At 41.0% G+C, this 23,052-nt stretch overlaps 2 protein-coding genes and 1 long non-coding RNA gene across 5 annotated transcripts; 2 read left to right on the top strand and 1 right to left on the bottom strand.

Annotated features, from left to right (window-relative positions):
• The first annotated feature begins 1,082 nt into the window (after positions 1-1,082).
• On the top strand, positions 1,083-6,104 carry etsrp (ETS1-related protein). 2 transcript variants are annotated; one of them, XM_029504901.1, is made up of 8 exons: positions 1,083-1,332; positions 2,563-2,644; positions 3,837-3,923; positions 4,015-4,089; positions 4,163-4,312; positions 4,412-4,651; positions 4,815-4,933; positions 5,272-6,104. In XM_029504901.1, exons 1-8 carry the CDS (start codon positions 1,267-1,269, stop codon positions 5,545-5,547), a joined length of 1,095 nt encoding a protein of 364 aa, XP_029360761.1. In that variant the 5' UTR covers positions 1,083-1,266; the 3' UTR covers positions 5,548-6,104. The 2 variants fall into 2 exon arrangements, with proteins under 2 accessions (XP_029360761.1, XP_029360760.1); XM_029504900.1 differs by having other exon boundaries at positions 1,084-1,332; positions 3,804-3,923.
• A 674-nt stretch (positions 6,105-6,778) lies between these two features.
• LOC115044441 (uncharacterized) lies at positions 6,779-10,330 on the top strand. Its single transcript, XR_003840825.1, has 4 exons — positions 6,779-7,128; positions 7,478-7,518; positions 7,617-7,655; positions 7,783-10,330. It is a non-coding gene; the product is annotated as an uncharacterized LOC115044441 (long non-coding RNA).
• LOC115044437 (histone H1E-like) lies at positions 9,232-23,028 on the bottom strand. 2 transcript variants are annotated; one of them, XM_029503424.1, is made up of 9 exons: positions 22,779-23,028; positions 21,289-21,561; positions 19,836-19,883; positions 19,106-19,168; positions 18,680-18,736; positions 10,779-10,838; positions 10,452-10,477; positions 10,215-10,331; positions 9,232-9,764 (listed from the first exon to the last, which is right to left on the bottom strand). In XM_029503424.1, the coding sequence occupies exons 2-9, from the start codon at positions 21,539-21,541 to the stop codon at positions 9,309-9,311; spliced, it is 1,080 nt and encodes a 359-aa protein (XP_029359284.1). In that variant the 5' UTR covers positions 21,542-21,561; positions 22,779-23,028; the 3' UTR covers positions 9,232-9,308. The 2 variants fall into 2 exon arrangements, with proteins under 2 accessions (XP_029359284.1, XP_029359285.1); XM_029503425.1 differs by lacking the exon at positions 10,779-10,838 and having other exon boundaries at positions 9,235-9,764.
• Between the last annotated feature and the right edge of the window lie 24 nt (positions 23,029-23,052).

The raw sequence follows: 23,052 nt of genomic DNA, 5'->3' as shown, positions 1-23,052 counted from the left end.
TAGTGTTGTTTAAGTAATCGATGAATCCAAAGAGAGACTTGATTTTTAGCTAAAAATCTATAAAATCCTAGTTTACTGTCAGAGAAGACCAAATAATCACATCTGAAATCTGCAGCAAGGTCTGATGACGAATGGATTTATTTGTTGGGGATTTCTTTTCAACACCAAGTGAAAGCCTCATACATAATTTATCATTATTATTATTATTGTCCTTGAATTAATTACCTGATAGAATAAAGGGAAATAATCAGAAAGGTATGTTTTTATTTGAGTGTAAATAAAAACACTCAGTGACATGATTGTCTTGTTGGGGCCAGGATTAATCCAAACTATGTAGAAATGAATGCTTTTTTTATGCTTCATGCTCAGAAGGGAACAAACAGATTTTACAAAGTGAGCTTTTCTCCATCTCTTAATGAGCTGTTTTACAAACTTGCTTCCAACAAGATACCGCAGCTTGTAAATACTTTTTCTGGCACCTAAGAGTTTTTGTTGTTTGTTTGTTTTTGTTGTTGTTATTTTTTCTTTTTTTTTTTTGTTTATCAAATCGTTTTAAAGTTAATCTCAGATCTCTTGTGTTCACACCATGAGTATGATCTGATTATAGTTTTCAGAGATGTTCAGGTCAGGGGACTGTGAGGGGCTGATCCAATTTTTGACCTACACACTGTTTTGGAAGCCCATTTTCAGTTTCTTGACTTACTGCAGGACGTTTGCATCCACCAATTTGCTGATATTTAGTGGAATCTGTCCATCCCTTTACTCCTGCAGTGTTTCCTGTGCCACACAACCCCGCAGCAGTATATTTCCACCCTTGAACAGCAAAGGGAGAGGTTGTTGTACGCTGAGTTAGTGGCCTTACTGTGTTTTAATCTCATTACATAAAAAGTAAAAGGTTGGGTTTTTTTTTTCTTTGTAGGGAGAAAAAAAAATTAAGCTGAATCATTTTTACTATACATGAAATTCACTTTTAATTTTTAATTTTATTTGAACTTTATTTTTATTAGTAGCCCCATAAATCAATGATTTATTTATTTTATTGTAATTATTGTTTTTATGAATGAATGTTTGGTTACTAACGGGAAGTTGTGTGTGTGTGTGTGTGTGTGTGGTGTTGGAGGGGGGAGGGGGGAGTGACGTCATGTGCTGTTTAACAAACGCAGGTCACGACGCAGAGCGGTCACGCGCCCCTCCCACCGCGTGCCCGCTGCGTTTATAACGGGATCAGCCCGACGGAAGACCGAGCACTCTGTCCAACACAGAGACATGTACTGGGACACTGTCATCAGACCGGGGGACACAAACGCTGACAGCAAAGACACCAAAGTGAAGGTAAGACTGACCGGCATTTCATCCGTTCATCCACTTCGTTTAGTCATTTTTCCTACAAGGAGAAGAAAAGAATCCAGAGAACTGCCATTCATTCATTGTGCCCAGTTTATCCTGCATAGTTTATCTTTAAATATCTTTAATAACACAGTGAATAAAAGTTACGGCCAAAAGACTTTAATGGTATAAACGAATTTGTTTATTATTATTATTTGTAACTTTTTATAAAATAAATGTTGAATGTTTCATAAAAAAAAAAATGCTCAAATACAAATAATGCCATGGGTTGTAAAAGGCATCCTTATTCTTGAGACTGTAGAAATGCATTGGGACTGCCATGCTCTCTATCAGTGGTTGTTATTGTCAATGCTGAATGACTAACCTGCTGTCCCAGGGACCCTCAGGAGCCCCAGGAGGGTTCATTTGATATCAATTTGCTTAATTAATTTGACTGATTGCAAATGTGATGTAAATTTGAGGTAAAATTCCTACATTGTCCATCTAGTGGCCCAGATTTGTAAAGGGGCTGCAAAAATCTAAGCAGTCACGGTTTAATTTCACATTGTTCTCATTTGTTGAACCGTGTTTCATCAATGTGCTTTATTTTCTGTGTCAAGTGATTGAAACCAAACCTCAGGTGAGGGCATATTATTCCACCACAGCATCACTGGAAGGCTGCTGCCAACAATTATCCTCATTATTATTAAGCTGCCTGATGAGCTTTTTTTGAATGATTCAATAATGTGTAACACATCAGAAAATTGTGGGAAAAAAAAAAAATGCTGGTCATTTCTCTCTGAAGCTCAAGTAAACATGTTCAAGTCTCATATTGTCAAAAGTGAGACTAAACAGGAGCACACTAACATTTTTATAAGCTGCTATCACTGATTTTGGCTGAAGAAAGACAATTTAATAGTTAATTACTCATCAGGCCAATTAATTTCCCATCAATTGAGTAACGAACTGATCATTTCCGCTGACTGGTTTCTGAGGAAATATCGACCGCCAAGGAATGTGGGGTGGGGTGGGATGCGGGGGGGTGTGTGTGTGTGTGTGTGGGGGGGGGGGGGTTGGCATGTTCCAGGGGCCCAATAACAACATTGTGCTATAGGATCCGCACACATTAGTCCAGCCACAAGTCCAGCCTCTGTTTTTAGACATTGATCAACAGCGAGCGCTGCTGCTGCTGCTGATGATGGTGAAAGTTGTAATCACGTGGCTTTTCCAACACAGATGGAGATCTGCCAGACTGGATATTACACAGAAGACTTCAGGACGCAGGAAGTACCAGCTGGCTTCGACTTTGCCTCCTATGGTGAGTTCAGAGAATCACCTGACTGCGCTGCTGTTGCATCAGAAGTTCCACACTGTGACTTCTGTCCTGTGGATAGTATGAGCTTTAAACTCTGGGCCGTGAGCAGTCCAGTCAGAGGTGACAATAACATTTTTTTTTTTTTTTTGGACTGAAATGTTTGTGCGATCTGTTTCCTCTGAACCTGAGCAGCTGAAGGACAGAGGAAATATTTTTGCAGACATTATCATCACAGCTGTCAGAGCTTTTTCTCTCAGACCTTGACACTGGGGGGGCTCCCGCTCAAACCCACAGAGCTGTGTCAGGATAATGGGGTGCCGCTCTGTGTGTGAAGTGAATAATGCTTCAATAGGCTGAGGTAGACAAAGAGAGAGAAACAGGGTGGTCAGGTTAAAGACACTCTCCATGTTGCACTCCCCTCCCTAATCCTTTCCTCCAGACTTCCTCCTCGAACAGATTTAGAGCCCCCCCACCTCCCCTCCGCATCCCTCCATCACTACTCTGTCACACTCCCTCCACTGGCGTTTCCTCCTCTGTCTTCCTGCCCCTCCCTCCGTTGTTTCCTCCTCGCAGCCATCAATTGCGCTGAAAGAAATCTGGGGTGCAAGGGTTTAAGTGCCTGGTGCTGATTCGACAGTAAACAAGTGTTTTTTTTCTTGTGTCAACATCCACCACAGAAAATAACCCAAACTTACATTTTCACATCATCTTTCTAACTATAGCTGCTTTATAAAGGACCATACCAAAGTTTTTATTCCCAGTAAAATCACAAATTTACTCCCTACATGCAAGGAATCATCTGGTTGTGAACATATTTCATAATGGTAAGAAAATCTGCTTCAAGAGACTTTGAAACTTGATAATCAGATGATTCGGTGTTCCAAATGTCCGTTGCCAAATGACATGCACTCACAACTTAAACTGAAGGAAAATTAAGCCAAAAAAAGAATGGCTAAAGAAAAAAGCAGATGTAAATCTGTTTCCTCTGCAGCAGCTGCGTCTCTACAAAATCAATCAATCAATGAAAGTTTTCTTTGGAAAATGATAATCATGACTGCAAAGTCTGTAGGATGAAACCGTTGGTGTGGTCCTTTTCCGAGCTTCTGTCCCACATCCACCATCTTTCACTGACTCCATCGTCTGTATTGTGTTTAACCTCCAGACTACCCTGGTGAAGACCTGTCTTTTCTGTTAGACAGTAAAGCGCTTGCACAGCAGCAGTATCCAGCAGAGAGCAGCTACCCAGAGCCACCCAAAGCCTCCCAACCCTACGACACCAAAGGTAGAACCTCACCGCATGGCACAGGGCTGCATGCCGTTGGCGTTTTTGACTTTTATCATAATATCTCAGGATGTGTTTCGTTTGTCCTCAGTGAGCAGCAGCGACTCTGCGCTATTCAACCTGGACTCGTACCAGGAGTTCAACTGGTGGGCCTCATATCCACAAGGTGAGCATCTGACTCCACAGCCTCATTCATACAAGACTGCCTTTTTCTGACTGACGCTCTTTTTGTTAAACAGATGGGCTGACTCTAGATCAGTCACAACCTGGATACCAGGGATCTCCACAAACGTACCAAAGCCTGGTGCCCCAGAGCGGACAGTTCAGCCCAGCCATGGAAGGCAGCCACAGCCCCTTTCTGACTGGAAAAGGATCGAACACATTACAAAGTAAGACAATCAAACTCACTCAAAAAAAAAAAAAAAAAAAAACTCCCTGCCAGCGGCCTGATTTGGCATTTCAATGTTTAATCTTATTCTTTGTTCCAGATGAGCCGGATCAGTGCTACTACGACTCTGACGGTCAGAGGCACCCATCGTCCTTCTGGGCTGAATACTCAACCAGCAGCTTCTCAGCCCCCTTACCACACCCTCCTCCGACCTCTTGCCACTCAACCGCCAGTCCTCACTCGTCGGAGCAGTATTGCCCTCGTGTGGCCAAACGCAAACACCCTCACCCCCAGAGGCCAGACAGGGAGGGCCCGATGACAGGGATGTCAGCTTATCCAGGTTGGAATATATTATTTTATCTCTTATGCCTTCATGGGATGACAATGATTTACACATTTATAAAAATCTGTGAAATAACAGGCAGTAAGAATGTTTCTGTCTGGTCCGTCATTAAAGAGAGTCCCTTTTGAAGTCAAATTAATCAGTGTATTTATTCATTCAGGTTCTGGTCCAATTCAGCTGTGGCAGTTTTTACTGGAGCTACTTCTTGACTCTGCCTGTCGTACTTTCATCTCCTGGACAGGAGACGGCTGGGAGTTTAAGATGTCCGACCCCACAGAAGTAAGGAAATAAAGTGTTCTGGATTAGAGCCACTGCTGACTGCTACTTAGCAGCAGTGATGGGGTGCATAAAAAGCTAAATTGTGTAGTAAAACTTGCTTGCCCCGTAAGGATTTTGTGACCAATACTTCAATAAATGACTGTAAATTTTGCCTGTAAGTCCCCTCTGGCTTTACTTAAGTAGGAGAAACTTAAAATTGTAGTGGAGTATTTTTACAATGTTGTATTGATACCGGAGCTGATTGTTTCACGGCTTTTGTATGGATGGTATGTTCAGTATTGGTTTCAGTTATAAACACACCTGAGTCCAACTCCAAGTGGTTTTCATTGATCCCCCAGGTGGCCAAGCGCTGGGGCCAGTGCAAGAACAAGCCTAAGATGAACTATGAGAAGTTGAGCCGCGGCCTGCGTTACTACTACCACAAGAATATCATCCACAAGACGGCAGGCAAACGCTACGTCTACCGGTTCGTCTGCGACATGCAGGGCATGCTGGGAAAGACGGCACAGGAGGTCCTGACCAGTCTGAACGTTTTGCCCACAAACACCGAGTCGTGGCAGTGCCCGGGTGGAGTGACGACGGAGCACAGCAGCGAAACATGGACGTCACAGTAGGAGGCAGGCGGCTGGACTTGGACTGCTGCAGAGTGACCAGTGTATTTTAACAGAGTACTACAGCATCACTGACTCAACCGCTGTATCCTCAAGGGCTGATGTTGTCTCGGCCAGAACAGGAGCCAGTTTGAAGATGCTGCATTTCAGGGAAAAGAATAACAAATAAATTCATACAGTTACCTTGTTTTTTAAATAATAGATAACGCTAAATGGAAGTCTTCCGATACCTGACGCATAAACTTAAAACTTCTTCACCTCAGGACTGAACAACTGCAGCACAGGAACTATCCAAGGGATTTTTTTAAGCACTATAAACAGATACGTTTCGCAATGTCTGGGGTCATACTTTCTAAAGAGGAATTGATTTGTACATACTGTTTATACAAAGCCATATAGAGTTTTGTGCATTGATATTATTATTTTTTTTTATATACAAAACTCATGTCTACCTCTGTTGCTGATTGAATTAACATAAACTAAGAAGATTTTCTGGTGCTCACTGTGAAGGTTGTAGCCTGTGGGATGATTGTTTTGTGTAAATAAAATGTATATAAACATAGATTTGTGTTAAAAGTCTCATTCTGCGCAAAACGTGTTTGGTATTGTATCAAGATTGAATAGTGAAAATATTAAAACGTGCACCACTGAAACCATTAAAATAACTTTTTGGTTATCTGGTTGGAAAATGGAGACAATGTCATGCCACCTTATGGACACCTTATCTTTTGGACAGATGCTGGACATCCTAAATACATAAAAATTTAACAGACTTAATGTGCCATTGAACCATTTACTGTTGATTCATTAAAATTTATTTAAACTATAGGGGTGTCACTGTTTGCTTCAAGACCTTTATTATCATCATTCAGTTACTTGTGGCTTACCAAATTTATAGCTGCTTTAAGACTAAATAGAAACGTGCTGATTATATGGAATTTATACTGTTTTTGGTCTGAAATCAGCCCATATAATATCTTAACAGGTCTGTGAATCATTGGTAAATAATAAAACAGTGTAGAGCAGCTTAAAAATTATAATTTTTTTTTAATGGAAGAAAATAAACGTAAACATTAAAATAGTTTGTCCTTATAACTTCAGTAAATAAGTAGATTGGGGGCAAAGACAGTTTAAATCCACATTTGTATTTCCCAGCGGCTGTGAATGCATCGCTGTTGACCTAAGTTGACATGGGTGTAAAAAAAAAAAAAAAAAAAAAAAAAAAGGGGGCGGGGTTTCTTTCTGCCAGCGAAGAACTTCAGGTCTGTCTGCACCGGAAAAGTTCAAATAAAATAATAATTATTAGAATAATTACTAAATAAATACAAAAAATGCCTCGTGGAAATATCACAGTGATTCTCGCGGAAACGCTGGCGGATTTATCGAAGGACAACTTCGATCATTTCGTGGAGCAGCTGCTGGACCGGCGGGAAGAACCGCGAGTCCGGCGGAACCGGGTGGAGGGGAAGAGTTACCTGGAGGTGACCACCGTCCTGGTCTCCGCCTTCACCGAGTCCGGAGCTCCGCAGGTGGTGCTGGAGCTGCTGAGGGGGATCCGCTGCAACTCCGAGGCCGACCGACTGGGTGAGACCCGCCGGGCCCCCGCTGCACTCACACCTCCGGTCCGGATCCGGGTCCGGGTGTGGTGCTTTTCAGGGTTATTTTACAGCAGCAGAATTTAAAAAAAATAAAAAAAATAAAAAAATTAAAAAATGTGCGCACTAACCATGAAGATGGTGCAATACCAGATATCCACTTCAATACTATAAACAAATGAGGATTTTAATAAATATTCCGTGTTAACAGTGATAAATGAGAAGTTCAGGTGACAGCTTTTTCATTTTGAACAACATAGTTTTTTCTTTTTAGTCGGGAAATAAAAATCCACCACTGGTTTGTGTTTAACTCAGTTCAAGTGTTTCTGTTTTTACAGAAAAGGAACTAGCAGCAGGGAATTAGACACCTTGTCAAATGGTGAGTTCACCTTCCCGGGATTTTATTTCTGGAGACATCAGAATGTAAAGAAATGTGCAAAAAGCAGATCCAAATGTAAATTTTTCTTCTATGTTTAGCTGCAAGAGCCTCAGCTGGACCCGTCGTCCTGTCCAAAGGTACGGTCACTCAAAACGCTCCAATACTGAAGCAAAGTTCAAGTTGAATCACCAGGAATATCTGTAATCGGCCAGACGTGACATTGCCATCAAAGATTAAAGTCTGTCTCTTCACCTCTCATTTCAGAGCCTTCCATCTGTTTCCGTCCAGATCTCCAGTATTCCTCAGCAGCTTCCTGTCCACTGAGCAGCCTCTCTTCATAATCTCTGTGCTGTAATGTTGACACCAGATGGCACTGGGTCACCATACAGTGGACACTGAGTGATGTTCTGCTCCGAGGAGGCGCCACGCACAAGGTGGCGGTTTGGCTGCTACACCAGGTGTGCCTGCAGGACTCCTCCTCTCCTGCTATTATTCAGTAAAGTTGCTCAAAAACACAAACTCAAAGTGGTCTTTATTTGCAACGCTGCCACCCGAACACACAGCAGAATAAAAGACTAGCGAGGGCAGACTGGTAGAAGGTGGCGAGGAGCTTGATGCAGACTTTGAAGGAATCAGTCCTCTCAGGAAGTAGAGCATCTGTGTTTGCTGAACAGTCAGGTTACTGTCCAGGTGTAGTCCCGGGTATTTGTATGTCGTGATCTCCCCCACGTTGAACCCCTCAGCAGGGGGAACTTGGACCTCCTGAAGTCCGCCACCATCTCCTTAGTCTTGTTGGTGTTCAGCTGGAGGTGGTTGAGCTTGCACCACTTCAGGAAGCTGTCCACCTGGCTTCTGGACTCCCCCTCCTGCCCGGCTCTTATACATCCAACAAAAATCTCTTGTCGTCTGAGAACTTGAGATATGTTCAGGGCGAACAGGACCAGTGAAAGCTGGCGAACTGTGGTCTCTCAGTCGGGTAGTCCGTAATCCAGGACATCAGGTGGGCATCAGCCTCCATTTACAGCAGTTTATCTCCTCGTATGAGGGGCTGGACGGTGTTAAAGTGCCTTTGAGGTGGGGTTGTAGTGCTCTACAGACAGACAGACAGACTAAAGGAGGTCCTTTAACCCAGCCGACCTTTTAACACTACACAGAAGAGGAGGGGAGAAACAGATTTAACAGAATGAGCATCCATCTCTACACCCACTGCGTCATCACAATGTGACTGCTTATCTGTCATATGTGGGTAATTGTCGGTTTCCTATCTGTTGTTACTGGTTGCATGTCTTTTATATGTAAGTTTCCGTGTAAGCTACTGGATGTCTTACATTTCCTTTGGGATTAATAAAGGATCTGTCTATCTATAAGAACACCCACCAGGAACAGGTCTAGTAGTTCCTGGTAATTCTCTCAGAGGAACTAAATTCCTCTGGGGGACATTCTGCAAATCAGGGTGATGACAATAACACATTTGTGATGACAAATAAAACAAAAGCAGTCACTAAAAAAAAAAAAGTTCTACCAAGTAAAATGAAGAATATGTGTTTTTACATGTAAGTGGTTTAAGTTCTTCTTTAAATTGTATCCTGAAACTGTCTATCGGTCCTGAAACCTCCCTTTTATATAACTGTTCACACAAATTCACTTTTGGGATCCAGCGTGCAATTTGGTAACTGAACAAGTGATCAAATAACAATAAAATAATAAAACAACAAAAGTGAAATCAGATTCAACATTCAGTTTAGCATTTAATTACATTATCTCTTCACATCACAGAGAAATAATTTACATCATCTCCCTCTCCCCTTGCCTTTCCCCTTTGGCTTGGCCTGCCTCTTCTGCTTTACTTCCCTCTTTTGTTTTACCTGCCCCTTCAACTTTAGCTGCCTTTTTGGCATCACAGGCCTCTTCGGCTTTTGTTGCTTCTTCGGCTTTACAGGCCTCTTTGGCTTTTCTTGCTTCTTTGGCTTTGCTTTTCCCTTTGGCTTCAGCTGCTCCTTTGGCTTCACCTGTCCCTTTGGCTTCAGCTGCTCCTTTGGCTTCACCTGCTCCTTTGGCTTCACCTGTCCCTTTGGCTTCACCTGCTCCTTTGACTTTGTTTGTTTGGTCTTGTTTTTGGATACAGGAAGGGCAAATTGTGGCCTCATGGGAGAAAAAACAAGGGTACTGGTAGAAGGGCCACTGGTTGGCTTGATGTCTTTCGATACACTCCGTTTCTTCTTGGCTGCAGGTTGATGTGTGGATCTCTTCAAACAGAAAAAAAAGTTTGGGTAAACTACTCTGTTTGCAAACAGAAAAAATAGTTCATTCAAATACATAGAAGTACAACTATGATAAAAGTATTACAGGGAGAAAGTGCATATTTCCATTAGCTTTGTGTGTTGGCCCTGTGATTGGCGACCCGTCCAACCTTCGCCTAGAGTGAGCTGCGATTGGCTCCAGCGACCAAGAAATGGAAAAGCGGTAGAAGTTCAGTGTGTAGGCAGCATTTCTTCTCATTCTTCTTTGCAGTACCTTGTTCACCATCAGTGGATTCTTTGTCCTTACTTTCTGGTTGCCAGCTATTATTTTGACTGTGTAGCTCAGATCATTCTCCAGCAGCAGATTTTACCTCTGAACTGGCCCAACTGAATCATATACCTGCTGGGAATGAGCTTGTTGTTGCAGAGAACAAGATTCTCCGCCTCAGCTCTCACCTCTGCAGGCCTCTTCATTTTAGGAGGTGAAACAACATTGTAGGTGATCGGTTGGTGGATCTCAAACACCGGCCGGTCCAACACCCCGTTTGATGGGCTCAGGTAACTGAAGCCTCTCTAAAGAAGGAGAGCAAAAAATTATAAAAAAAAAAAAAAAAAAAAAATCCCATCAGTGTGAGTATTTGTAATGACCAGTCACACATTAAAGAGAATTTTGTGATGTGACGTTAAACTTACCCTCATGTTGGTTGGGGTTTGAAACTCTGTAGAGAAAGATCAAAAGATGATTAAAAGCTGAAAAAAGTCTCTCAATTTTCAATTTACGAGCCACCAACATCACAGATGACATGCAGTCTGATCTTTCCAGACCTTTGTCCAGCTTGTACTGTCTAAAAATGTCTGCACCATCACTTTCCGAACATTTCTCCAGCAGACTACTCCTCTCGTAGTCAGTCTAATTTTATTTTAATACCGTTAACTTGGGCTTCATCATTAAATCCTGGGTTTTTAGACACAGTGACCTGAGCAGAGAAGAACTCGTTTACTGAGAAGACTTCATACTACCTGGACTTCTAACTGCTTGTGTTTGATTCCAACACGTTGCACCATATGAGGGTTCTGCATCTGAAACAAGATCTTGAATTATATTTAATTATCTAACTATTGTGTTTGCATGTACTTCTGTTTTTCCATATTCACAACAAAGGGGTTCATTTCATGGTCTTGGGAGAAAACAGAAGGTTAATTGTGGCTAAAATTCTTGCAGCATTTAAAACTCAAATCTTAACTGTGTTTTGTTTTCATCGTCAGTGTTCTATCCTTCAGGTTGTATGGTTCCTGCTGCCTTTGCCAAGTTAAATGTAAGGCTTTTGAAGACTTTTCAAACAGCACATATGGTATTTCATGTGCAAACCAAATTATGAATTATATGAATGTGTCATGACCGCATAAAGGCCTCTGTTGGTTTAGTTCTTGTGTTTGTCGTTTCACTTCCTGTTTTGTTTTGAAGTCCACCCCAAGTTCACCCCTGTCTTCCTCTCAAGCTTCCATGTGTGATTACCTGGTGCTGCCCTAATGTGCTTCACCTGAGTCTTATTAGCTCCCTCCCCCCCAGTGTATATAAGCTGTTCTCGTTCTGTGTGAGAACATCTTGTCTGCAGTGTTGGGTCTTTCAAGTTTTTTTTTTTTTTTTTTTTAATGATATAATATAATATAATATTGTTAGAATAAATGTACATAAAATGATTATCACAGTATTGCTCAACTTTTACTAACCCTGCAGGAATGCAGAAACTTGTCTTTTTCTTACAGGAGCTGAGATCATACCTCCGGAAGATAAGCAACGACCTTCGAAGAGGAACGTGAAGACAGGGAGGAGACGGAAACCAGATTACTTCGGTTATGAACTAGCTTCTCAAAGTGTTTGGTGTGTCATGTTTCAGAGGTGTACCTTGAATATGATTATACAATAAGCATCTATCCACTACGTTGCAGCTGTGTGTTCCCCACCCTTTAGAGCTGCAACGTCATGTAACTAGGGACCACCCTAAGGAAATAAAGATGGGAGAACAGAGGAGATACGTCAGAGCAGGTAGAGAATGTAACTGAGCACATCTCTGTCTGTTCTCCTTGCAAGTAAAATGAGCGCTGTTGTCCTTTGTCTTTCTTCCCTGTGTGTTTAATAATGTTCTAGGTGGCTTAAACCTGACATTAACTTGGTCCTTCGAGCCGGATTCCAACAGACCGGAGGATTCCAGCAGGCGGGGTGGATTCCAGGAAAACCGTGGCCACGGCGGACTCCAAAAACAGTGAGTCCGGAAATAAACCCTTTCCGGGACTGAGTATCGACCTGCCAGCTGGGATCCAAAGGTTGACGGGATTCCGAGAGGGGAAAGACAACGGAGGTGAGTTGAGTCTTGACTTAAAAAGAGTGAGTGGCCACGGCGAATGACTAGGGGTCATTAAACAAGCCCTGAATATTCTAGACACTGGCAGGTAAAGAAAAAAAAGAGACCAAGGAAGTCCCAGAGAAAGAGACCAAGGGAGTCTCTGCAGAGGATGACGGAGTCCTGGTGTGCACCCTTAAATTCCGAGTAGGAGAGTGAATGTGAGTGTGAAAGGAGATTGACATACCACTAGGTATTTCGTCTCATATAAAACAGTGGGATTTGTAAGTAGTCAACTGGTGTGGATGCAAAGGCAAGAATTCTCCACTTGAAAGAGTTGAAGTGAGAATTACCACAACAGGAATTTGAGAGACTACCCCACTGATAAAAATCGACCTCTAGAATACCCTAGGTGTTGCAAAGGTCGAACCAAATTCTTAAAATGGGGAAGGGGTTGAGTAAAGAAAAACCAAGAGATAAATTGCAGTGTCAGGATTGGAAATTCATAGAACAACAGGATCCATGTAAAAATCGAAAACTAGACAGATGGATTGTTAAACACAATTTCGACGGAAGTTTAAATACGCAAAAGATAAGTGTATTACAAGACAGCATTACAAAACTAACCAAAAAAAATCCCCAAAAAATGAAGCAGGAAGGTTATGAAGAAACACAGTACTGGATGAAAGTGGCAGGACAAAGAGAAGGAGGAAAGAGAAAGAAAAAACAGAAAGAACAGGATCATAGACAAAAAGATAAAGACGAAGACCGTGAAAAAGACTTAATGTATCAGAGGAAAGAAGACAATGAGACAGGACCTAGCAGACGACCTAGAGGCGACCGAGATTTAGGCCAAGAGGCCGAAGGGGGAGCTGCAGGTCCAGCTCCCTCAGGACCAGGACGAGGACTTTACCCAGACTTAAGTGAGTTACCACCATATGATGGACCAACAGAAACCTCTAGAAGTACTCGATCTAGGGGAAGAGTAGGAGACTGGTCCAAAATAATGGGAAAAGTCTTTTCCCCGGGAGAGAAATCTCCACCGGTAGTACAGCAGGATGAGTTAGGGACAATGATTGAGGTAGCAAATCCAAATGTCGACGATGCCAACAACCCCGTTATTCTAGTTTATAGGACGTGGACTATAGACGATGTAAAGAAGGCCATAGAAGGAGTGACCTCCCATAAGGAGGATGTCACACAATTCGTTCAAGATATGGAGAACTTGAGACATTCCTACCATTTAAACGGGCAGGAAGTGCAGCAGGTCTGGATGCAGGCGCTAGGACCAGACTGGCATTATGTGAGGGGTCCATGGAACCCTATGAGAGGAGATTGTGTTCTGGGTCATGATGACCCTGAGTTAAATAACCGTGTACGAGACCTGAATGACAGAGTTACTCTACAGTTTAGACATAGAGCTAACTACACCGAGATAGGTAGAGTAAAGCAAAAGGAGGATGAATCCTTTGAAGAATATAAGATAAGAATGACAACTAAATTCAAAACCCACAGTGGATTGCAAGATGATGGAAATATAAATGGGGTATTCCAGCAACAATTAAAAAATGCTCTCCATGCAGGATCAAAAGATGGAATACGTTGCTGGGTTAATAAACATTACATAGGATTCGCTACAGGGACCATGGAGGACTATGTTAACCATGCCCTCCATGCAGAAAAAGTAATTAAGGAGAAAAAAGGTGGAGTGTTTTATCAGGAGAAAGAAGAGGAAAAAGAGGTGTTCTACCAAGATAGCGGCAGAGGCCAAGGACGTGGTGGATACAGAGGGAGAGGAGGCTTTCGAGGCAGAGGCCGAGGAGGAAGTTACAGAGGAGGATATCAACAAAACCCAAGAGAGTGTTGGTGTTGTGGAAGAGAGGGACATATTGCCAGAAACTGTCCACAAAAAAAATCGGGTGAGTTGAAATGACTAGGCCGGTCAGATAAAAAAATTGATGGGGAGGACTCATTAGGAGCTGAGGATATCCTAAATCTCCAAGACCTACTAGCATTAAACACAGCAAAACCAGAGGTAACTTTATATGTGAATGGCAAAAGCATTGTTTTCGTGTGATACAGGGCCTTTTGAACAACGTGCAAAGAAATGATACCAAACTCCAAGCTTAGCGATCTGCTAGTGGAAAGTTAACTGAAGTAGCCGAGTCAGAACCATTGTGGTTGAGAGACCCCCAAGGACAGACATGCCAGCTGTCTATTTTGATGTTTCCAGAGTGTCCAGTTAATCTCTTAGGACATAATTTGAGTGCTGGAGGAAGAACAATAGTGGAAGACAGAAAAACCGCTATCCTCCAAGCTCCTAAACCATTAACAAAAAGACAAATGATGTCATTTTTAGGCCTAACAAATTACTGCAGAAACTGGGTGCCAAACTATGCAGACATAACCGCACCTTTAAATAAGCTAATGTATGAAGAAGATTTAAAGATGACCTCGCCTTTATGCTGGACCAGAGAGTCAGAAGAAGCATTCTGTAAGATAAAACAAATGTTGGTGTCCAGTACAGCGCTAGCATTACCAGACTATAGTAAACTTTTTATTCAAATGGTGGACTGTAAAGGCCACTTCATGACGTCTGTACTGGTGCAACAGCATGGTGGTAAAATGAAGCCAATTGCATATTTCTCGTCAAAACTAGATAGTGTGGCCTGTGCACTACCACACTGTGTCAGAGCAGTCATAGCAGCATCTATGGCAGTAGAAGCAAGTGCAGCCATAGTATTGTTTCATCCACTTGTGCTAAAAGTACCACATGCAGTCTCAGCACTATTGTTACAAACTAATATGACTTTTCTATCACCAGCCAGACACTTGTCGTGTATGTCTATTCTCTTATCCCAACCTCATTTAACAATAGAGAGATGCACGGCTTTAAACCCGGCAACATTGTTGCCAGTACCTGATGATGGAGTGAAACACGATTGTCAAGAATTAGCCGAGCAAACAGCTAAAAGCAGAGCAGATCTTAAAGATCAACCACTAGAAAAAGGAAAAGTGTTATTCGTAGATGGTTCCTCAAAGAAGAATGAACAAGTTACACAAAACACAGTGTTAAAAGCAGAACAATTACCCTCCCACTCCTCAGCACTAGCTGCAGAGTTAGTGGCACTAACGGAAGCATGTAAATTGATGAAGAATAAAGAAGCCACAATTTATACAGACAGCCAGTATGCTTTCGCAACAGTACACACTTTTGCACAATACTGGAAAAACAGAGGCATGGTTACCTCTACAGGTAAACCAGTAACTCATGCTGAACTCTTATCAGGCCTGCTGCAAGCCGTTGCAATATGTAAATGTGCAGCTCACACGACAAGCACAGATGAAGTTTCTTTAGGAAATGCATTTGCAGATAAAATAGCAAAAGCAGCAGCAGCAGGACAGGTTCAAGTGCTAACTGTGGAAGAATGTACAACCTTAGAGGACACTACACTAAAAGATATGCAACAACAAAGTCCTCAATCTGAAAAAGATATATGGTTAAAAAATGGAGCGAAGCTGCAAAACGACATGTACGTATGACCAGACGGCAAACCTATCCTACCAAAAAATTTATACAAGTGGGCGGCAATATTGAGCCATGGTGTGACACATGTCTCAACAGGAGGGATGGTAGGACAGATACATCAGCATTATGCCACTTATGGATTTAACTCTTATTCAAAATATTTTTGTAGATCATGTTTAGCATGTGCAAGACACAACCCTCAAGGGAATTTAAGGCCACGTAGAGGGCGATTCCCTACACCTCAATATCCGTTCCAAATTATCCATATGGACTTTATAGAGCTAAATCAAAGTTAAGGAAAGAAATACTATTGAGTCATAATAGACGCCTTTTCAAAATGGATAGAGTTTTTTCCAACAAAATATCCAGATGTGATAACAATAGCTAAGGCACTATGTAAAGACATAATACCAAGATACGGAATTCCTGAGAAAATATATAGTGATAACGGCGCACATTCTGTAAATCAGACAGTGAAAAAGATTGGAATAATGTTCCATATTGATCTAAAGAATCACTGTGCTTATCATCCTCAAAGTGCAGGCCTAGTAGAAAGAATGAATGGAACTATAAAAAATAGATTAAAGAAATGTATTGAAGAAACAGAAAGATCAACATGGATTCATTTAACGCACTGTAAAAAGGTCATTTCAGTTGAAAGCTCCGATAGGGGAGGTGAGCCAAAGACTGATAATAGGGTAGATCCAGACGTTTAGAGGCTGGATAGACCTGAAAGTCAGTGAAGTTTTTACAAGACACCAAACCAAGTAGAGGAGACCGATTTTCGACTAAAATGACTCCTAAGTGGTTACCACGGGCCATCGGAGGATGGTTGGTGACCATATTCCTTATAATAACCTTTCTGTTAGTATGGCACCTGTGGAAGCCACCCCAAGGGGCCCTAATATGACCACCCCCGCTGAAGCAGAAAAAACGGAACAGAAAAATGAAACCATAGGAGGCCTCACGACTGGCCCCAAAAGTACTGCTAACATACAAATTGTTAACCATGATGGTGAGATAAAAGTTGATGAATGGTTCCAAGTTATAACAGGTATTTCAGGACAAAGCAACAATTGGTTACTTATGGTAGAACAAGCTGCAAACGTGACTATAGTGAGTGGTGCTCTGAGATAATAACTGTGACTAGACATTTCAAACCGGTGCCTCGAGGGGACATTTGGTGGTGGTGTGGTGATGACAGATTATTTGACAAATTGCCTAAAAATGTGAAAGGATTTTGTGCTCTAGTAACACTATTACTACCAGTGTCCATACACCCTATCTCTGCTAAAGAACTTACTGCTAACTTTTCTAGTGTTTTGCCTGAGCAATGGCACTGCAAGAAAAGATCTGCAACCTGGTTAGCAGACGGTGATCCTACATACATTGATGCAATCGGTGTACCACGAGGTGTTCCAGATGAATACAAATTAGTAGATCAAGTAGCAGCAGGATTTGAGTCATTTTTATGTTGGTGGTGTACAATTAATAAAAATACAGACAGGATCAACTACATCCACTACAAAGTTCAAAAGTTAGGTAATTGGACACAGAGCGGCTTCGAGGCGGTACATGGACAGTTGTCTGCGACTTCTCTCATGGCATTCCAGAACAGGATAGCCCTGGACATGTTGTTGGCTGAGAAAGGAGGTGTGTGTGCTATGCTCAGCGAGCAGTGTTGCACGTTCATCCCCAACAACACAGCTGCTGATGGCAGCCTTACTAAGGCCATAGAGGGACTTCGAGCTCTCAATGGCAAGATGAAAGAACACTCTGGGGTTGACACCTCAATGTGGGATTCCTGGATGGATGTCTTTGGAAAATATAAAGCTCTAGTGTCCTCTGTTTTGGTCTCTATAGCAGTGTCTGCTGCAATCTTAACCTTGTGTGGATGTTGTTGTGTGCCCTGCCTGCGTTCTCTTATTAACCGTCTAATTACTACAGCAATTTCACCCATGGAAGATAAAGTGGCTCAAATGTACCCCTTGCTGGATGGCACTTCTCAAACTGATGAGGAGAATAGTGGGAAAGAAGACTCTATTGAAAATTTACTGGATTTGTTCACTGATTAAAAAGATTATGAATATTAAAGACATAACCTCCAAGTGTAAACTTTGTTGTGCTCATAAAAATGATCTCGCAGTTGAAAATCTTCACGAAGTGACTGAGTAGAGTGATATGAGAATTTGAGCAAGAATGTGATAAACAGGAGGGAAATGTTAGAATAAATGTACATAAAATGATTATCACAGTATTGCTCAACTTTTACTAACCCTGCAAGAATGCAGAAACTTGTGTTTTTCTTATAGGAGCTGAGATCATACCTCCGGAAGATATGCAACGACCTTCGAAGAGGAACGTGAAGACAGGGAGGAGACGGAAACCAGATTACTTCGGTTATGAACTAGCTTCTCAAAGTGTTTGGTGTGTCATGTTTCAGAGGTGTACCTTGAATATGATTATACAATAAGCATCTATCCACTACGTTGCAGCTGTGTGTTCCCCACCCTTTAGAGCTGCAACGTCATGTAACTAGGGACCACCCTAAGGAAATAAAGATGGGAGAACAGAGGAGATACGTCAGAGCAGGTAGAGAATGTAACTGAACATATCTCTGTCTGTTCTCCTTGCAAGTAAAATGAGCGCTGTTGTCCTTTGTCTTTCTTCCCTGTGTGTTTAATAATGTTCTAGGTGGCTTAAACCTGACAAATATAAATAGGCTTGTTTGCCTTTTTGATTGTGTAATTCTTTGTGACCGTGATTCCTCCCTGCTGGTTCTGTACGCCTGCCTGCATAAATAGGCTTTGTTCTGAGACCCTGCCTAACTCTGTCTGTGCTTCCCAGGTGATTGCGAAAGAAGTAAGGTGCGACCTTGGACTTCTCTACAACAGTGTGCTGCAGTGTTTCATTTATTACTCTCTGCGAAGCTAGCCGTTTTCTGAATATCCAACCACTCCGTGAACTGGGCTTCTTCATTAGATTCTGGGTTTTTAGACACAGTGACCTGAGCAGAGAAGAACTCGTTTACTGAGAAGACTTCATACTACCTGGACTTTGAACTGCTGGTTGATTCCCAGCAGCTGCACCAGATGAGGGTCCTGCATCTGAAACAAGATAAAGGAACATTAAAGGAACTCTTGGATTATATTTAATTATCTAACTATTGTGTTTGCATGTACTTGTGTTTTTCCACATGCATGACAAAGTGTTTCATTTCATGGCCTTGGGAGAAAATAGATCAATAGCAGGTAAGTCCTTGCAGAATGTAAAATTGAAATCTCCACTGTATCACTGTATTTTATTTCATTTCCAGTGTTTTATCCTTCAGGACATATGGTTCCTGCTTGCTTTGCCAAGTTAAATGTAAAGCTTTTTCAGATTTTTCAAACATCACATAGACTGGTATTTCATGGTCAAACCGAACAAATTATGAAAGCTACAAATTAAAAAAAACTACTGAGAAGACTTCATACGTCCTGAACTTTCAGCTGCTGGTGTTTGATTCCCAGCAGTTACAGCAGATGAGGGTCCTGCATCTGAAAGAAGATAAAGGAAAATGAAAGGAAATGTTGAATCATAGTTTTGTTTGCGTGTTTTATCATGGACAGCAAACAAAGCCTACAAGATGTACAATCATAAATTAGTCAATTTTAGGCTTTTTAATCATTTAAATGAGTACATTTAAATCAATGCACTGCTTTTAGACATCCTGTTATATTCCTGACAAGACATTTTTTAGTTTTATACTCATCATGCTTAACCAAGATGTATTTGTTGAGTCTTCTCATGCTTGATTTCTATATTATATTGTGTATTATATTTTATCATATCCTTTAATCATATTGCACATATGTACAATATTCATACAGCCACTTTTTTCACTCTGTGCATGTTTAGTTTCCCATCAACTTTCTATTTCATGGCTTGTGTGCAATATACTTGTTTAGTTTATTGTCATTCATATATCGGATTGCTCTTACACAGCAATTTTCATCACAATGAATAAAGTTTTATTTTATCTTGTCTCTCGTTTTATCTCTTTTTATCAAATGCAACTATCTGAATGGCCACCTGGCCAGAAGAGTCGACTCTTTTAAACCTCCAAAGGTTCACTCTGGAGATGGATTAAAAAAAACAATTATAATTATTGTTAATAATAATTAATAATACTAATAATAATACATGAACTCTATTGTACCTCACCGTTGTCAGGTTGTGACGATTGCTTGTTTATCTCTTCAATCTCTTTAGCTGCAAAATAAGGAAAATATTTAAATAAATGTCTGATGGAGATAAAACATGATACACTTTAAAGTCACAAGATAGAAGTTTATCGGACCGAGTGAAGAAGAAGAAGAAGAAACATGAAAAAGACGAAGAAGAAGAATTGAAGCGGACAATCAGACGCAGCTTTCCTCCGTATTTAGAAAACATGTGGCTCACTTTAAATTGATCACTTCACATGGTAACTGCATTCTTATTAAAACTCATTGTTATTCTTCCATTTAGCATTTTTGCCGAAATGACATAAACTTTAAGTTTTCTTGGTGTTAACCGCAAATTAGCATGCTAACGCTGTCGGCTAACGTTAGCTAGCTAGCTAGCTTCGGTTGTGCTATCTCTTGGATAATTTAACATCTCTGTTCAATAACATCACTCATATTTATATCGATTTTCATTGATATTTGTTGAGTTTCTAAATAAATTAAAGGCTGTTTTTTATCACCTATTCTGCGCCTCTTTCGGATAAATGGCAAACAGTAAAACAGAATAGAAATGATTGCTAACCAACACAATACAAGACAAAAGTCCGGAATCACAAGAAACATTTGTTTTTTTTTTCTCCAATGTCATCCACCAACCAGTCCTGTAAAGAGACTTTAATCCAAATTCAGTCATTATATTATGTTCTGTTATCTTCATCATTATTACATTATTTATATTCTATATTATTATTATTATTATTATTATGTGACTTGCCAGCTTGATCATAAATCTGTAGGATATATTTTTAATATCAATAAAAACATGAAGACCTTTGACACACTCCTGCTTCCTGCTGATTTCAGTACATTGGTACATTCAACATTGATTTATAGGACCTGCTGAGGTCTATTTAGATAGAAACACCGTACATCTACACAGATGTACGATCTCTGTGCATTTTATTTCTTTTACAAATCAATAGGGATGAGTATTTCTAGCCCGACCTGACAGGCAGAGAAAATACATCCTTATTTCTTCAATTAAGGAATATGTTTCCGCTGAGAACTTTTTTTTTAAGGTAGTCGTTTTAACCTTAAAATCATGACCCATCTCTTCTATTCAGCAGTATAAATAAGGTCAATACTATGTTTTCTTTCAGTGCTTTGCCAACAGGAAACTGGGCGACAATGTGAGACAGAAGAAAGAACTATAGACCAAATCAGATGAAGGAAGTCTGTCTGTATTTCCTTTATGTGTCCTGAACGTAATACTCGATTTCACTTTCATCTCCACTTTCATTTAGATGCTAAATATTCGTTTTTTTGACTAAACAAGTTTATGTTCAGACACGCTTTCAAATCAAGTTCAGAGCCATTGCTGTAGATTATGTTATATATCGTCATGATAATAATAATAAGATAAACTTCACTTTTATCATGACACCACTCACCGAGCTCGTCAGCCTCGTCGCTGCAGCCGATGTCCCTCAGAATCTCCTGGACCACCTGAGGAGCTTTGCTCTCAGTAAAAGTCGACACCAGGAGGTTTGTGACAGCTAAGCGGCTTTTCCCCTCCACTTCAGAGCGTCGGACCTTCGGAGGCTCTCTGCGGTCCAGAAGCTGCTCAACGAACTCTGCAAATTTGTCCTGGCTCAGGTTGGCCAGTGAGTCCTTTATGGCCGCCTTGGTGGTTTTTGGAGCCATTTCTGCTGGTTTTTACGGTTCTACAATTGGCGGGTGGAAGGAAGGAAGGAAGGAAGGAGGAGATGCGTTCAGATGCTGTCAGAAATATAACAGTTCTGTTGATTGATTTTTATTTCAAAGTATTCTATGCATCTGTTTCCAGTAAGTTCAGGAAAAATGGCGTACCAAAACACAGAGTTTTTCTTTGTGTGTATCGTTTCAGTCACAGCAGGTAGATGAGTTAAATGTCATAAGACCATTCTGTTTGTGCTTTTATGAAAATTTGAGACAGCAGTGGGGCAGATCTGAGCCAGATCACCAAAGAGGAAGTTCCACACCAGTTGGGCTTTACCCCACAGAAAGGGATTATACATTTAGTGGTTTAAGTGTGACAACAATGTGAGTTGTTCTTTGTGCATTGCACCCAATAACTGGCTCATATTTATTTTGGATATTATGGATATAAAGACATTTTTCGGTGTTCGAGAAAGAAACTGAGCAGTGCATTACAAAAATTTCCTCTGTAAAAAAAAACAAAAAACACCAGGTATCTTTGTAACCCAAAATTACATTTGTTGTACATAAGAAACTAAATGAAAAAATAGTAAATGAAAAAACAAGTGCAAAAAACAAAAACAACGAAACTGAAACCTATCAGTCCTGACTGAGTCAAACTTGAACCTGCCCACATAACAGCTGTAACTGAACATCCGAAGTACCGCACATGTATTGTTAAAATGTAATTACATATTTGTACATTTGGGCATAATACAAGAAAAACAAATACAAAAAAAGTATCTTCCCTTGTAAAAAAATTCACACCTTTTTCTAATGAAAGTTCCATTTACAGCACAAGCTTTACTGACACTTGACAAACCTTTGGCTTGAATTTCATTTTGGTCCTCAATGTTTGGGCTTGCTACAAGAGGAGTGCTAACCGACCTCGATTGAGAAATGTATGAGCGCTGGGACAGACAGGAGGATCACACATCCTGGACAGTCTTTTTGACAGTCTCTCCTCCTGAAGGCTCTGGGCAATGAGGGCATGGACCGGCACATTCTTACACATTCATGAACATTGTCATTTCCAAAATGTGTTTGCATTGCAATTTTTATACTACTTACTTATAGGTTACTTGATCTGTGCTACTGGAAGGAAGTAATTCTAACAGCTAACAAATTCCACTGTGCAGGTATGACAATAAAGCATCTCACTACGTATTTATCTGTCTTTGGTTTTCCCTTTTTCTCTGTGTACCTGCAGAGGATCCATCCATTGATCTTTGACTGCTTTACCATTTCTGGGTCGCAGGGGGTGCTGGAGTCAATCCCAGCCAATGTTCCGGACGAGGGGCCGGTTACACCCTGGTCAGGTCACCACTTGGTCCATCACAGGGCCAACAAACAGAAATAAACAACCACTCAGTCGCATTCAGAATTACGGACAATTTAGAGTCACCATTTAACCTAGACATGATTCTTTGGATGGTGGGAGGAAACCCACACAAGTATGCCAAGGCCACACAGAAAGG

Source organism: Echeneis naucrates, chromosome 6 (assembly GCF_900963305.1).
Source record: "Echeneis naucrates chromosome 6, fEcheNa1.1, whole genome shotgun sequence".
NCBI lineage: Eukaryota > Metazoa > Chordata > Actinopteri > Carangiformes > Echeneidae > Echeneis > Echeneis naucrates.
This window is presented reverse-complemented; position numbering and strand designations above follow the sequence as displayed.